Genomic DNA, 16,813 nt, shown 5'->3' on the forward strand with positions numbered 1-16,813 from the left:
TCTGAGGTCAAGACCTGCTCTGGAGCAGGGTTTCATCAAGGATCTCTGTGCTTTGCTCTGTTCATTTTCTGTTGAATGTGTCTCACGTCATCTACTGATTGAGATAGTATGAAGTCTATCGACACCGTGCCGATGTCTCCTTATAGTACTGGCTCTTAGTCTGTCAAATCAAATCAATGTATTTATAAAGCCCTTCTTACATCAGCTGATATCTCAAAGTGCTGTACAGAAACCCAGCCTAAAACCCCAAACAGTAAGCAATGCAGGTGTAGAAGCACGGTGGCTAGGAAAACCTCCCTAGAAAGGCCAAAACCTAGGAAGAAACCTAGAGAGGAACCAGGCTATGTGAGGTGGCCAGTTATCTTCTGGCTGTGTCGGGTGGAGATTATAACAGAACATGGCCAAGATGTTCAGATGTTCATAAATGACCAGCATGGTCTGTCCTGAGGAACTGAGGAACCACTGAACTCACTGGAATCTGGACTGTAATCATGTTATCTCCTCTCTCATACTGACTCTAGTCTGTCCCGAGGAACCACTGGGAGTCTGGACTGTATCATGTTATCTCCCATCTCATACTGACTCTAGTCTGTCCTGAGGAACCACTGGGAATCTGGACTGTAATCATGTTATCTCCGCTCTCATACTGACTCTAGTCTGTCCTGAGGAACCACTGGGAGTCTGGACTGAGGAATCACTGAGAGTCTGTCCTGAGGAACCACTGGGAGTCTGGGCTGAGTTGATACTCCTTTTTTCCCCCTTGGTATCGAAGTCAATATCCTGATATTGTGTTGGTATCCAAGTCAATATCCTGGTATTGTGTTGGTATCCAAGTCAATATCCTGGTATTGTGTTGGTATCCAAGTCAATATCCTGGTATTGTGTTGGTATCCAAGTCAATATCCTGGTATTGTGTTGTATCCAAGTCAATATCCTGGTATTGTGTTGGTATCCAAGTCAATATCCTGGTATTGTGTTGGTATCCAAGTCAATATCCTGATATTGTTTTGGTATCCAAGTCAATATCCTGGTATTGTGTTGGTATCCAAGTCAATATCCTGGTATTGTGGTAACACTAGTTTGGACCACAATAGGTCCTTAGTGATGTTGACTCTGAGGAACTTGAAACTGTCGACCCGCTCCACTACAGAACCGTTGAAGTGGATGGGGGCGTGCTCAGCACTCTGTTTCCTGTAGTCCACGATCAGCTCCTTTGTCTTGATCACGTTGAGGGAGAGGTTGTTGTCCTGGCACCACACTGCCTGGTCTCTGACCTCCTCCCTATAGGCTGTCTCATCGTTGAGGGAGAGGTTGTTGTCCTGGCACCACACTGCCTGGTCTCTGACCTCCTCCCTATAGGCTGTCTCATCGTTGAGGGAGAGGTTGTTGTCCTGGTACCACACTGCCTGGTCTCTGACCTCCTCCCTATAGGCTGTCTCATCGTTGAGGGAGAGGTTGTTGTCCTGGTACCACACTGCCTGGTCTCTGACCTCCTCCCTATAGGCTGTATCATCGTTGAGGGAGAGGTTGTTGTCCTGGCACCACACTGCCTGGTCTCTGACCTCCTCCCTATAGGCTGTATCATCGTTGAGGGAGAGGTTGTTGTCCTGGCACCACACTGCCTGGTCTCTGACCTCCTCCCTATAGGCTGTATCATCGTTGAGGGAGAGGTTGTTGTCCTGGCACCACACTGCCTGGTCTCTGACCTCCTCCCTGTAGGCTGTCTCATCGTTGAGGGAGAGGTTGTTGTCCTGGCACCACACTGCCAGGTCTCTGACCTCCTCCCTATAGGCTGTCTCATCGTTGAGGGAGAGGTTGTTGTCCTGGCACCACACTGCCTGGTCTCTGACCTCCTCCCTATAGGCTGTCTCATCGTTGAGGGAGAGGTTGTTATCCTGGCACCACACTGCCTGGTCTCTGACCTCCTCCCTATAGGCTGTCTCATCGTTGAGGGAGAGGTTGTTGTCCTGGCACCACACTGCCAGGTCTCTGACCTCCTCCCTATAGGCTGTATCATCGTTGAGGGAGAGGTTGTTGTCCTGGTACCACCAGGTCTCTGACCTCCTCCCTATAGGTCGTCTTGTTGTTGTCGGTGATGAAGCCTACCACCAGGTCTCTGACCTCCTCCCTATAGGTCGTCTTGTTGTTGTCGGTGATGAAGCCTACCACCAGGTCTCTGACCTCCTCCCTATAGGTCGTCTTGTTGTTGTCGGTGATGAAGCCTACCACCAGGTCTCTGACCTCCTCCCTATAGGTCGTCTTGTTGTTGTCGGTGATGAAGCCTACCACCAGGTCTCTGACCTCCTCCCTATAGGTCGTCTTGTTGTTGTCGGTGATGAAGCCTACCACCAGGTCTCTGACCTCCTCCCTATAGGTCGTCTTGTTGTTGTCGGTGATGAAGCCTACCACCAGGTCTCTGACCTCCTCCCTATAGGTCGTCTTGTTGTTGTCGGTGATGAAGCCTACCACCAGGTCTCTGACCTCCTCCCTATAGGTCGTCTTGTTGTTGTCGGTGATGAAGCCTACCACCAGGTCTCTGACCTCCTCCCTATAGGTCGTCTTGTTGTCGTCGGTGATGAAGCCTACCACCAGGTCTCTGACCTCCTCCCTATAGGTCGTCTTGTTGTTGTCGGTGATGAAGCCTACCACCAGGTCTCTGACCTCCTCCCTATAGGTCGTCTTGTTGTCGTCGGTGATGAAGCCTACCACCAGGTCTCTGACCTCCTCCCTATAGGTCGTCTTGTTGTTGTCGGTGATGAAGCCTACCACCAGGTCTCTGACCTCCTCCCTATAGGTCGTCTTGTTGTTGTCGGTGATGAAGCCTACCACCAGGTCTCTGACCTCCTCCCTATAGGCTGTCTCATCGTTGAGGGAGAGGTTGTTGTCCTGGTACCACCAGGTCTCTGACCTCCTCCCTATAGGCTGTCTCATCGTTGAGGGAGAGGTTGTTGTCCTGGTACCACCAGGTCTCTGACCTCCTCCCTATAGGTCGTCTTGTTGTTGTCGGTGATGAAGCCTACCACCAGGTCTCTGACCTCCTCCCTATAGGTCGTCTTGTTGTTGTCGGTGATGAAGCCTACCACCAGGTCTCTGACCTCCTCCCTATAGGTTGTCTTGTTGTTGTCGGTGATGAAGCCTACCACCAGGTCTCTGACCTCCTCCCTATAGGTCGTCTTGTTGTTGTCGGTGATGAAGCCTACCACCAGGTCTCTGACCTCCTCCCTATAGGCTGTCTCATCGTTGAGGGAGAGGTTGTTGTCCTGGTACCACCAGGTCTCTGACCTCCTCCCTATAGGTCGTCTTGTTGTTGTCGGTGATGAAGCCTACCACCAGGTCTCTGACCTCCTCCCTATAGGTCGTCTTGTTGTTGTCGGTGATGAAGCCTACCACCAGGTCTCTGACCTCCTCCCTATAGGTCGTCTTGTTGTCGTCGGTGATGAAGCCTACCACCAGGTCTCTGACCTCCTCCCTATAGGTCGTCTTGTTGTCGTCGGTGATGAAGCCTACCACCAGGTCTCTGACCTCCTCCCTATAGGTCGTCTTGTTGTCGTCGGTGATGAAGCCTACCACCAGGTCTCTGACCTCCTCCCTATAGGTCGTCTTGTTGTCGTCGGTGATGAAGCCTACCACCAGGTCTCTGACCTCCTCCCTATAGGTCGTCTTGTTGTTGTCGGTGATGAAGCCTACCACCAGGTCTCTGACCTCCTCCCTATAGGTCGTCTTGTTGTTGTCGGTGATGAAGCCTACCACCAGGTCTCTGACCTCCTCCCTATAGGTCGTCTTGTTGTCGTCGGTGATGAAGCCTACCACCAGGTCTCTGACCTCCTCCCTATAGGTCGTCTTGTTGTCGTCGGTGATGAAGCCTACCACCAGGTCTCTGACCTCCTCCCTATAGGTCGTCTTGTTGTTGTCGGTGATGAAGCCTACCACCAGGTCTCTGACCTCCTCCCTATAGGTCGTCTTGTTGTTGTCGGTGATGAAGCCTACCACCAGGTCTCTGACCTCCTCCCTATAGGTCGTCTTGTTGTTGTCGGTGATGAAGCCTACCACCAGGTCTCTGACCTCCTCCCTATAGGTCGTCTTGTTGCTGTCGGTGATGAAGCCTACCACCAGGTCTCTGACCTCCTCCCTATAGGTCGTCTTGTTGTCGTCGGTGATGAAGCCTACCACCGTCGTAACTTTGTCAAACTTAATTATGGCGTTGGAGTCGTGAGGAGCCACGCAGTCGTGGGTGAACAGGCACACACCCCTGAGGGGCCCCCCGTGTTGAGGATCAGCGTTGGTTTGTTGCCTTCCCTCACCACCTGGGGGCGGCCCGTCAGGAAGTCCAGGATCCAGTTGCAGAGGGAGGTGTTTAGTCCCAGGATCCTTAGCTTAGTGATGAGCTTTGAGGGCACTATGGTGTTGAACGCTGAGCTGTAGTCAATGATCAAACGCAAGCTTCATAAGTTAATGATACATTTCTAGCAATTAACATACCAAAAGACCAGTAGTCCTGTGCTAGTAATCGTTGTTTGATGCCCATTGCTGGTGAGCTTTCAAAGTAAACTTAATATTACCGATGGGCAATTTCTTTTGGAGCTGCATATTTATTATGGCCATCCTCTCTCCCTACAATTTGACGTTTGCGCTGCACCCGATCCTATAGCTGTACAGAAAATCACCAATCTGTTCGCTAGCTCACCCAACCTCTGCTGATTGACAGTTTGCTGGTCCAATCAGAGGGCCGAGTGTGCGTTTCACTAGCCAATTTTTTTTTTGCAAGGGCAAAATGCTGTAGCTACTGTGTCTGGCTGCATGCTTAGTAATCCACTGAGAGACTGTGCCACAAAATGAGACAAAACACCTGGCCAGATCATTTCAAGTCATCAGTCTCAAGTCAAAGTCAAATTAGTGACTCAAGCCAAACTCGAGTCCACAACTCTGACACTGTATGTATGGCACTAGCCTGTTTCCAGATCTGTTCACTCTCTTGCCAACACACCATAAATAATCTTCACTTAATCTTCTCTGTGCGGTCAGGTATTTCTCGAGCCTGACACAACAGGGACATTGTATCAGAGTGTATTGGTGGACCAGGACAGGCCAGTCAACGCTGACCTACTACTGGACCAGTCTGGACAGAATGTATACGTCCTCACGGATGGCAAGGTAACACCTAGCCACTACCCCTAGACCCTAACCCCTAGACCCTAACCCCTAGCCACTACCCCTAGCCACTACCCCTAGCCACTACCCCTAGCCACTACCGCTAGACTCTAACCCCTAGCCACTACCCCTAACCCCTAGCCACTACCCCTAGCCACTACCCCTAGACTCTAACCCCTAGCTACTAACCCTAGACTCTAACCCCTAGCTACTAACCCTAGACCCTAACCCCTAGCCACTACCCCTAGACTTTAACACCTAGCCACTACCCCTAGACCCTAACCCCTAGCCCCTAACCCCTAGCCACTACCCCTAGCCACTACCCCTAGCCACTACCCCTAGACTCTAACCCCTAGCCACTACCCCTAACCCCTAGCCACTACCCCTAGCCACTACCCCTAGCCACTACCCCTAGACTCTAACCCCTAGCTACTAACCCTAGACCCTAACCCCTAGCCACTACCCCTAGACTTTAACACCTAGCCACTACCCCTAGACCCTAACCCCTAACCCCTAGCCACTACCCCTAGACTCTAACCCCTAGCTACTAACCCTAGGCCCTAACCCCTAAACACTACCCCTAGACTCTAACCCCAAACCACTACCCCTAGACCCTAACCCCTAGCCACTACCCCTACACTCTAACCCCTAACCCCTAGCCACTACCCCTAGACTCTAACCCCTAGCCACTACCCCTAGACTCTAACCCCTAGCCACTACCCCTAGACTCTAACCCCTAGACCCTAACCCCTAGCCACTACCCCTAGACTCTAACCCCTAGCCACTACCCCTAGACCCTAACCCCTAACCACTACCCCTAGACTCTAACCCCTATCCACTACCCCTAGACCCTAACCACTATCCACTACCCCTAGACCCTAACCACTAGCCACTACCCCTAACCCCTAGCCACTACCCCTAGACCCTATCCCTAAACACTACCCCTAATCCCTAGACCCTATCCCCTAAACACTACCCCTAACCCCTAGACCCTAACCCCTATCCACTACCCCAAGACTCTAACCCCTAGACTCTAACCCCTAGCCACTACCCCTAGACCCTAACCCCGAGTCACTACTCCTAGCCACTACCCCTAACCACTACCCCTCGACCCTAACCCCTAAACACTACCGCTAGACCCTAACCCCTAAACACTACCCCTAGACTCAAACCCCTTATTCATGTGGATAATATACCTGATGTCTCTCTCTCTCCCCCTTCCCCCTCTCTATGTCTCTCTCTCCCCCTTCCCCCCTCTTTCTCCCCCTCTCCCACTCTCTCTCTCTCCCCCCTCCCCTCTCTCTACCCCTTCCCCCCCCCCCTTTCTCTCTCTCTCCACCATAAATATCTCTCCCCCTCTCTGTCTCTCTCTCCCCCTCTGTCTCTCTCTCCCCCTCTCTACTCTCTCTCTCCACCATCTCTCTCTCCACTACATCTCTTTCTCTCCCCCTTCCCCCCCTCTTTCCCCCCTCCCCTCTCTCTCCCCCTTCCCCCTTTCTCTTTCTCTCTCTCTCCACCATCTCTCTCCCCCTCCTCCCCTCTTTCTCCCCCCTCTCTCTCATTCTCTCCCCCTTCCCCCTCTCTCTCCTCTCTCTTTCTTTCTCTCTCTCACCCCCCTCTCTCTTTACCCCTCTTTCTGTCTCCCTCACTCTCTCTTCTCTCCCTCACTCTCTCTTCTCTCTCTCTCTCTCTCTCTCTCAGGTGTCCAAGGTGGCTGTATCTCAGTGTGAACAGCAGCCTGACTGCCAGTCCTGTCTGTCTGTCAGAGATCCTTACTGTGGCTGGTGTGTCCTGGAGGGAAGGTACTGTACACTGACACTCTTCCTGGGGTTTATTATGGATCCCCATTAGTTCCTGCCAAGGCAGCAGCTACTCTTCCTGGGGTTTATTATGGATCCCTATTAGTTCCTGCCAAGGCAGAAGTTACTCTTTCTGGGGTTTATTATGGATCCCCATTAGTTCCTGCCAAGGCAGCAGCTACTCTTCCTGGGGTTTATTATGGATCCCTATTAGTTCCTGCCAAGGCAGAAGTTACTCTTTCTGGGGTTTATTAAGGATCCCCATTGGTTGCTGCCAAGGCAGCAGCTACTCTTCCTGGGGTTTATTAAGGATCCCCATTGGTTGCTGCCAAGGCAGCAGCTACTCTTCCTGGGGTTTATAATGGATCCCCATTAGTTCCTGCCAAGGCAGCAGCTACTCTTCCTGGGGTTTATAATGGATCCCCATTAGTTCCTGTCAAGGCAGCAGCTACTCTTCCTGGGTTTATTATGGATCCCCATTAGTTCCTGCCAAGGCAGCAGTTACTCTTCCTGGGGTTTATAATGGATCCCCATTAGTTCCTGTCAAGGCAGCAGCTACTCTTCCTGGGTTTATTATGGATCCCCATTAGTTCCTGCCAAGGCAGCAGTTACTTTTCCTGGGGTTTATTATGGATCCTCATTAGTTCCTGTCAAGGCAGCAGCTACTCTTCCTGGGGTTTATTATGGATCCCCATTAGTTCCTGCCAAGGCAGCAGCTACTCTTCCTGGGGTTTATAATGGATCCCCATTAGTTCCTGTCAAGGCAGCAGCTACTCTTCCTGGGTTTATTATGGATCCCCATTAGTTCCTGCCAAGGCAGCAGTTACTCTTCCTGGGGTTTATTATGGATCCTCATTAGTTCCTGTCAAGGCAGCAGCTACTCTTCCTGGGTTTATTATGGATCCCCATTTGTTCCTGCCAAGCCCGCAGTTACTCTTCCTGGGGTTTATTATGGATCCTCATTAGTTCCTGTCAAGGCAGCAGTTACTCTTCCTGGGGTTTATTATGGATCCTCATTAGTTCCTGTCAAGGCAGCAGCTACTCTTCCTGGGTTTATTATGGATCCCCATTAGGTCCTGTCACGGCAGCAGCTACTCTTCCTGGGTTTATTATGGATCCCCATTAGTTCCTGCCAAGGCAGCAGCTACTCTTCCTGGGGTTTATTATGAATCCCCATTAGTTCCTGTCACGGCAGCAGCTACTCTTCCTGGGTTTATTATGGATCCCCATTAGGTCCTGCGTTTCCATGGTAACCTGTGTTTATACCTCCGTTTCCTCTGTCACTCGTTTCCATGTTAACCTGTGTTTATACCTCCGTTTCCTCTGTCACTCGTTTCCTTGGTAACCTGTGTTTATACCTCCGTTTCCTCTGTCACTCGTTTCCTTGGTAACCTGTGTTTATAACTCCGTTTCCTCTGTCATTCGTTTCCATGTTAACCTGTGTTTATACCGCTGATACAGATGCACTCGTCGACTGGAGTGTAGTCGTGAGGGCCAAGCCAACCACTGGCTGTGGAGCTACCAGCCTGCCAACCAGCCTGCCGACCAGCCTGCCGACCAGCCTGCCGACCAGCCTGCCAACCAGCCTGCCGACCAGCCTGCCAACCAGCCTGCCAACCAGTGTGTGACTGTCCAGAGCCTAAAGCCTGCCATCCAGAGCAGAGAGGAGGCGACTCAGGTGGGCTGGTCTAGGGGTAATGTCTAGGGGGTAATGTCTGGGCTGGTCTAGGGGTAATGTCTGGGCTGGTCTAGGGGGTAATGTCTGGGCTGTTCTAGAGGGTAATGTCTGGGGGTAATGTCAGGGCTGGTCTAGGGGTAATGTCTGGGCTGGTCTAGAGGGTAATGTCTGGGCTGTTCTAGAGGGTAATGTCTGGGGGTAATGTCTAGGCTGGTCTGGGGGTAATGTCTGGGCTGGTCTAGAGGGTAATGTCTGGGGGTAATGTCTGGGCTGGTCTAGAGGGTAATGTCAGGGCTGGTCTAGGGGGTAATGTCTGGGCTGGTCTAGAGGGTAATGTCTGGGGGTAATGTCTGGGGCTGGTCTAGGGGTAATGTCTATTGGGTAATATCTGGGCTGGTTTAGGGGTAATGTCTGGGCTGGTTTAGGTGGTAATGTCTAGTGGGTAATGTATGGGCTGGTTTAGGGGTAATGTCTAGGGGGTCATGTCTAGGGGCTTATGTCTAGGGGGTAATGTGTAGGGGTAATGTACGGGCTGGTTTATGGGGGTAATGTGTAGTGGGTAATGTCTGGGCTGGTTTAGGTGGTAATGTCTAGTGGGTAATGTATGGGCTGGTTTAGGGGGTCATGTCTAGGGGCTTATGTCTAGGGGGTAATGTACAGGCTGGTTTAGGGGGTAATGTGTAGTGGGTAATGTCTGTGCTGGTCCTGCAGTAAATGTATTTATTTATCTCTCCACACCTGTATGTCTCTCCCCCACTCTCTTATTATCTGTCCCAATAAACCTTATATATATATAAAAATATATATATAATGTAATATATAGATCTCTGTCCCAGGTGTCTCTAACAGTGGCCCAGCTGCCCACCCTGACAGAGGAGGAGTCTCTTTCCTGCTCCTTTGGAACCCTCCCCCCTCAGCCAGCCATCGTCAAGGGAACCACCATCACCTGTCAATCACCCCTGCCTGAGCTCCTCCCACCCAGCCCACCAGGAAGTGGTAGGTTGCCCTTTTTATTTGACATTTTTTATATATATAAAAATGATCTGTAATTATTAGATTTGTATTCATAATGATTTAATTAATGGATCATTTAATCATTGTAATTAATTTATTATTTATCCAAATTAATCTAATTGAGAAATAACCGGGGTGGCAGGTAGCCTAGCGGTTAGCGAGATGAGCCAGCAGCGGGAGGGTTGCCAGTTCGAATCCTGTGTCTGACTGGAAAAATCTGGCGGGATGTGAACTGGCAACCAGAGGCAGGGTTGCTGGTATCAAATCCTAGACGCCGGTTTTTGACTCTGAGCAAACTCCTGTGTGGTATGAAACATTTAGTGATATCCTATATTCTGTAAAAAATGATGTGAATAAAGAATACACCTCCACGTGCAGTAATGTTTACAAGCTGAACAAGCCTTATTGAAATGATGAGTTAAGGGACCTATCCAGCTCTGCGTAAGGCTGAGTACTTATTTTTTACATTGTAAAGATGGGAATACGAGAGAACAGTGTAGGAAGGAATTGAAGAAAAAACAGCACGTGTTTAATAAAAGACTGTCCTTTCAAACGGAGATATCAGAGAGGGCAGTTAGACAAGACCTCCTCAACAGTTATTATACCGTGAGGAGATACAGACAAGACCTCCTCAACAGTTATTACACCTTGAGGAGATACAGACAAGACCTCCTCAACAGTTATTATACCGTGAGGAGATACAGACAAGACCTCCTCAACAGTTATTATACCTTGAGGAGATACAGACAAGACCTCCTCAACAGTTATTATACCGTGAGGAGATACAGACAAGACCTCCTCAACAGTTATTATACCTTGAGGAGATACAGACAAGACCTCCTCAACAGTTATTATACCGTGAGGAGATACAGACAAGATCTCCTCAACAGTTATTATACCGTGAGGAGATACAGACAAGACCTCCTCAACAGTTATTATACCTTGAGGAGATACAGACAAGACCTCCTCAACAGTTATTATACCGTGAGGAGATACAGACAAGACCTCCTCAACAGTTATTATACCTTGAGGAGATACAGACAAGACCTCCTCAACAGTTATTATACCGTGAGGAGATACAGACAAGACCTCCTCAACAGTTATTATACCTTGAGGAGATACAGACAAGACCTCCTCAACAGTTATTATACCTTGAGGAGATACAGACAAGACCTCCTCAACAGTTATTATACCTTGAGGAGATACAGACAAGACCTCCTCAACAGTTATTATACCGTGAGGAGATACAGACAAGACCTCCTCAACAGTTATTTGAGGAGATACAGACAAGACAGTTATTATACCTTGAGGAGATACAGACAAGACCTCCTCAACAGTTATTGTACCTTGAGGAGATACAGACAAGACCTCCTCAACAGTTATTATACCTTGAGGAGATACAGACAAGACAGTTATTATACCGTGAGGAGATACAGACAAGACCTCCTCAACAGTTATTATACCTTGAGGAGATACAGACAAGACCTCCTCAACAGTTATTATACCTTGAGGAGATACAGACAAGACAGTTATTATACCGTGAGGAGATACAGACAAGACCTCCTCAACAGTTATTATACCTTGAGGAGATACAGACAAGACCTCCTCAACAGTTATTATACCGTGAGGAGATACAGACAAGACCTCCTCAACAGTTATTTGAGGAGATACAGACAAGGCAGTTATTATACCTTGAGGAGATACAGACAAGACCTCCTCAACAGTTATTATACCTTGAGGAGATACAGACAAGACAGTTATTATACCGTGAGGAGATACAGACAAGACCTCCTCAACAGTTATTTGAGGAGATACAGACAAGACAGTTATTGTACCTTGAGGAGATACAGACAAGACAGTTATTATACCTTGAGGAGATACAGACAAGACCTCCTCAACAGTTATTATACCTTGAGGAGATACAGACAAGACAGTTATTATACCGTGAGGAGATACAGACAAGACCTCCTCAACAGTTATTATACCTTGAGGAGATACAGACAAGACCTCCTCAACAGTTATTATACCGTGAGGAGATACAGACAAGACCTCCTCAACAGTTATTATACCGTGAGGAGATACAGACAAGACCTCCTCAACAGTTATTTGAGGAGATACAGACAAGACAGTTATTATACCTTGAGGAGATACAGACAAGACAGTTATTATACCTTGAGGAGATACAGACAAGACCTCCTCAATAGTTATTATACCATGAGGAGATACAGACAAGACAGTTATTATACCGTGAGGAGATACAGACAAGACCTCCTCAACAGTTATTATACCTTGAGGAGATACAGACAAGACCTCCTCAACAGTTATTATACCGTGAGGAGATACAGACAAGACCTCCTCAACAGTTATTATACCTTGAGGAGATACAGACAAGACCTCCTCAACAGTTATTATACCTTGAGGAGATACAGACAAGACCTCCTCAACAGTTATTATACCGTGAGGAGATACAGACAAGACAGTTATTATACCTTGAGGAGATACAGACAAGACCTCCTCAACAGTTATTATACCGTGAGGAGATACAGACAAGACCTCCTCAACAGTTATTATACCGTGAGGAGATACAGACAAGACCTCCTCAACAGTTATTATACCTTGAGGAGATACAGACAAGACCTCCTCAACAGTTATTATACCGTGAGGAGATTTTTTTTATTTTTTTTATTTCACCTTTATTTAACCAGGTAGGCTAGTTGAGAACAAGTTCTCATTTGCAACTGCGACCTGGCCAAGATAAAGCATAGCAGTGTGAGCAGACAACACAGAGTTACACATGGAGTAAACAATTAACAAGTCAATAACACAGTAGAAAACAAAGGGGGGAGTCTATATACAATGTGTGCAAAAGGCATGAGGAGGTAGGCGAATAATTACAATTTTGCAGATTAACACTGGAGTGATAAATGATCAGATGGTCATGTACAGGTAGAGATATTGGTGTGCAAAAGATCAGAAAAGTAAATAAATAAAAACAGTATGGGGATGAGGTAGGTGAAAATGGGTGGGCTATTTACCAATAGACTATGTACAGCAGCAGCGATCGGTTAGCTGCTCAGATAGCAGATGTTTGAAGTTGGTGAGGGAGATAAAAGTCTCCAACTTCAGCGATTTTTGCAATTCGTTCCAGTCACAGACAGCAGAGAACTGGAACGAAAGGCGGCCAAATGAGGTGTTGGCTTTAGGGATGATCAGTGAGATACACCTGCTGGAGCGCGTGCTACGGATGGGTGTTGCCATCGTGACCAGTGAACTGAGATAAGGCGGAGCTTTACTTAGCATGGACTTGTAGATGACCTGGAGCCAGTGGGTCTGGCGACGAATATGTAGCGAGGGCCAGCCGACTAGAGCATACAGCTCACAGTGGTGGGTGGTATAAGGTGCTTTAGTGACAAAACGGATGGCACTGTGATAGACTGCATCCAGTTTGCTGAGTAGAGTGTTGGAAGCCATTTTGTAGATGACATTGCCGAAGTCGAGGATCGGTAGGATAGTCAGTTTTACTAGGGTAAGCTTGGCGGCGTGAGTGAAGGAGGCTTTGTTGCGGAATAGAAAGCCGACTCTTGATTTGATTTTCGATTGGAGATGTTTGAGATGAGTCTGGAAGGAGAGTTTGCAGTCTAGCCAGACACCTAGGTACTTATAGATGTCCACATATTCAAGGTCGGAACCATCCAGGGTGGTGATGCTAGTCGGGCATGCGGGTGCAGGCAGCGATCGGTTGAAAAGCATGCATTTGGTTTTACTAGCGTTTAAGAGCAGTTGGAGGCCACGGAAGGAGTGTTGTATGGCATTGAAGCTTGTTTGGAGGTTAGATAGCACAGTGTCCAATGACGGGCCGAAAGTATATAGAATGGTGTCGTCTGCGTAGAGGTGGATCAGGGAATCGCCCGCAGCAAGAGCAACATCATTGATATATACAGAGAAAAGAGTCGGCCCGAGAATTGAACCCTGTGGCACCCCCATAGAGACTGCCAGAGGACCGGACAGCATGCCCTCCGATTTGACACACTGAACTCTGTCTGCAAAGTAATTGGTGAACCAGGCAAGGCAGTCATCCGAAAAACCAAGGCTACTGAGTCTGCCGATAAGAATATGGTGATTGACAGAGTCGAAAGCCTTGGCAAGGTCAATGAAGACGGCTGCACAGTACTGTCTTTTATCGATGGCGGTTATGATATCGTTTAGTACCTTGAGTGTGGCTGAGGTGCACCCGTGACCGGCTCGGAAACCAGATTGCACAGATTGCACAGCGGAGAAGGTACGGAGATACAGACAAGACCTCCTCAACAGTTATTATACCGTGAGGAGATACAGACAAGACCTCCTCAACAGTTATTATACCGTGAGGAGATACAGACAAGACCTCCTCAACAGTTATTATACCTTGAGGAGATACAGACAAGACCTCCTCAACAGTTATTATACCGTGAGGAGATACAGACAAGACCTCCTCAACAGTTATTATACCTTGAGGAGATACAGACAAGACCTCCTCAACAGTTATTATACCGTGAGGAGATACAGACAAGACAGTTATTATACCTTGAGGAGATACAGACAAGACAGTTATTATATCTTGAGGAGATACAGACAAGACAGTTATTATACCTTGAGGAGATACAGACAAGACAGTTATTATACCTTGAGGAGATACAGACAAGACCTCCAACAGTTATTGTACCTTGAGGAGATACAGACAAGACAGTTATTATACATTGAGGAGATACAGACAAGACAGTTATTATACCTTGAGGAGATACAGACAAGACAGTTATTATACCTTGAGGAGATACAGACAAGACAGTTATTATACCTTGAGGAGATACAGACAAGACAGTTATTATACCTTGAGGAGATACACACAAGACCTTCTTGAGTTTACTAGCAATTATAAATATGTGGGTCTTTTTATTGATGAACATATTACCTTTCAAAACAGAACATCTGTCCTGGCCGACTCAGCAAGTAGAGCTCTTGGGGGAGTTATAAGGAAGAACAAAAACCACTCAAAGATATTGATTATGCTACGTATTCCAAACCGTATCAGACATGCCTGTGTCCTGTTCTGGTCTATTCAGCAGGACTATTCAAAAAGGTACATGACAACCTGTAACAAGAGTTCCTCTGTGGAGATGGGAGAACCTTCCAGAAGGACAACCTGTAACAAGAGTTCCTCTGTGGAGATGGGAGAACCTTCCAGAAGAACCACCTGTGTCTGTGATGAGATCTATAGTTCCTCTGTGGAGATGGGAGAACCTTCCAGAAGAACCACCTGTGTCTGTGATGAGATCTATAGTTCCTCTGTGGAGATGGGAGAACCTTCCAGAAGGACAACCTGTAACAAGAGTTCCTCTGTGGAGATGGGAGAACCTTCCAGAAGAACAACCTGTAACAAGAGTTCCTCTATGGAGATGGGAGAACCTTCCAGAAGAACCACCTGTGTCTGCTATGTACTGTATGTAGTACTGGTATTATTATGTGTCCTAATATATCTTTATGGTCTCTCCTGTCTGTCTGTACTATCTGTACTGTCTGTCTGTCTGCACGTACTGTCTGTCTCTGTCTCTCTGTGTCTGTCTGTCTGTCTCTTGGTCTCTGTGTCTGTCTGTCTCTGTCTGTCTGTCTGTCTGTCTGTCTGTCTGTCTGTACTGTCTGTCTGTCTGTCTGTCTGTCTGTCTGTCTGTCTGTCTGTCTGTCTGTCTGTCTGTCTGTCTGTCTGTCTGTCTGTCTGTCTGTCTGTCTGTCTGTCTGTCTGTCTGTCTGTCTGTCTGTCTGTAGACCACGTGTCCCTACGTGTGTCTGTGATGTTCAGAGACGTGGCCATCTCTAGCAGTGACATCATCTTCTACGACTGTCGAGCTGTGGGGCGACTCAACACCACATCTCCGTAAGAGATACACACACACACACACCGTACACACACACACACACCGTACACACACACACATACACACCGTACACACACACACACATACACACCGTACACACACACACACCGTACACACACACCGTACACACACACACACACACACACCGTACACACACACACATACACACCGTACACACCGTACACACCGTACACACACACACACACCGTACACACACACACACCATACATACACACCGTACACACACACACACCGTACACACACACACACACACACACACACACACCGTACACACACACACACACCGTACACACACACACATACACACCGTACACACACACACACACACACACACCGTACACACACACACACACACACACACGTACACACACACGTACACACCGTACACACACACACACACACACACACCGTACACACACACACACACACCGTACACACACACACATACACACCGTACACACTGTACACACACACACATACACACCGTACACACACACACACCGTACACACACACACCGTACACACACACACACACACTCACCCATGCACACCGTACACACACACACACACACACACACACACACACCGTACACACACACACACACGTACACACACACACACACACCGTACACACACACACACACACTCTGTACGCACACACACACACCGTACACACACATACACACCGTACACACAGACACCGTACACACACACACACACACACCGTACACACATACACCGTACACACACACACACCCTACACACAATTAGACATGCCAGTGTTTCCCTCTAGTCATTTAAGAGATCCCACACAGAGACATGCCAGTGTTTCCCTCTATAGTCATTTAAGAGATCCCACACAGAGACATGCCAGTGTTTCCTCTAGTCATTTAAGAGATCCCACACAGAGACATGCCAGTGTTTCCCTCTATAGTCATTTAAGAGATCCCACACAGAGACATGCCAGTGTTTCCCTCTATAGTCATTTAAGAGATCCCACACAGAGACATGCCAGTGTTCCCTCTATAGTCATTTAAGAGATCCCACACAGAGACATGCCAGTGTTTCCCTCTATAGTCATTTAGCAGTGGCGGGATGGTAAAGGATTGTTAACTTAAGAGACTAAAACCAGATATAAAGTATGCAGAAGAGGTGGAGCTGTAATACGTTTTAATAAATATCATCTTTGAGAACTAACAACCACCAAAACCGAAAACGTCATGTCATGGAGCCTCCATTTGATA

The 16,813-nt window shown here is 48.1% G+C and overlaps 1 protein-coding gene across 4 annotated transcripts in view; it reads left to right on the top strand.

Moving 5' to 3' along the window:
- plxnb3 (plexin B3) overlaps nt 1-16,813 on the top strand; it is a 299,550-nt gene that overhangs the window by 132,660 nt on the left and 150,077 nt on the right. For all 4 annotated transcript variants that reach the window (XM_042299850.1, XM_042299847.1, XM_042299849.1 and 1 more), the window contains exons 5-9: nt 5,023-5,151; nt 6,850-6,950; nt 8,409-8,625; nt 9,462-9,621; nt 15,439-15,547. In XM_042299850.1, the coding sequence (XP_042155784.1) occupies nt 5,023-5,151; nt 6,850-6,950; nt 8,409-8,625; nt 9,462-9,621; nt 15,439-15,547 (716 nt within the window). The remainder of the gene's footprint in view (nt 1-5,022; nt 5,152-6,849; nt 6,951-8,408; nt 8,626-9,461; nt 9,622-15,438; nt 15,548-16,813) is intronic.

The sequence above is a fragment of the Oncorhynchus tshawytscha genome, linkage group LG16, assembly GCF_018296145.1.
Source record: "Oncorhynchus tshawytscha isolate Ot180627B linkage group LG16, Otsh_v2.0, whole genome shotgun sequence".
Classification (NCBI taxonomy): domain Eukaryota; kingdom Metazoa; phylum Chordata; class Actinopteri; order Salmoniformes; family Salmonidae; genus Oncorhynchus; species Oncorhynchus tshawytscha.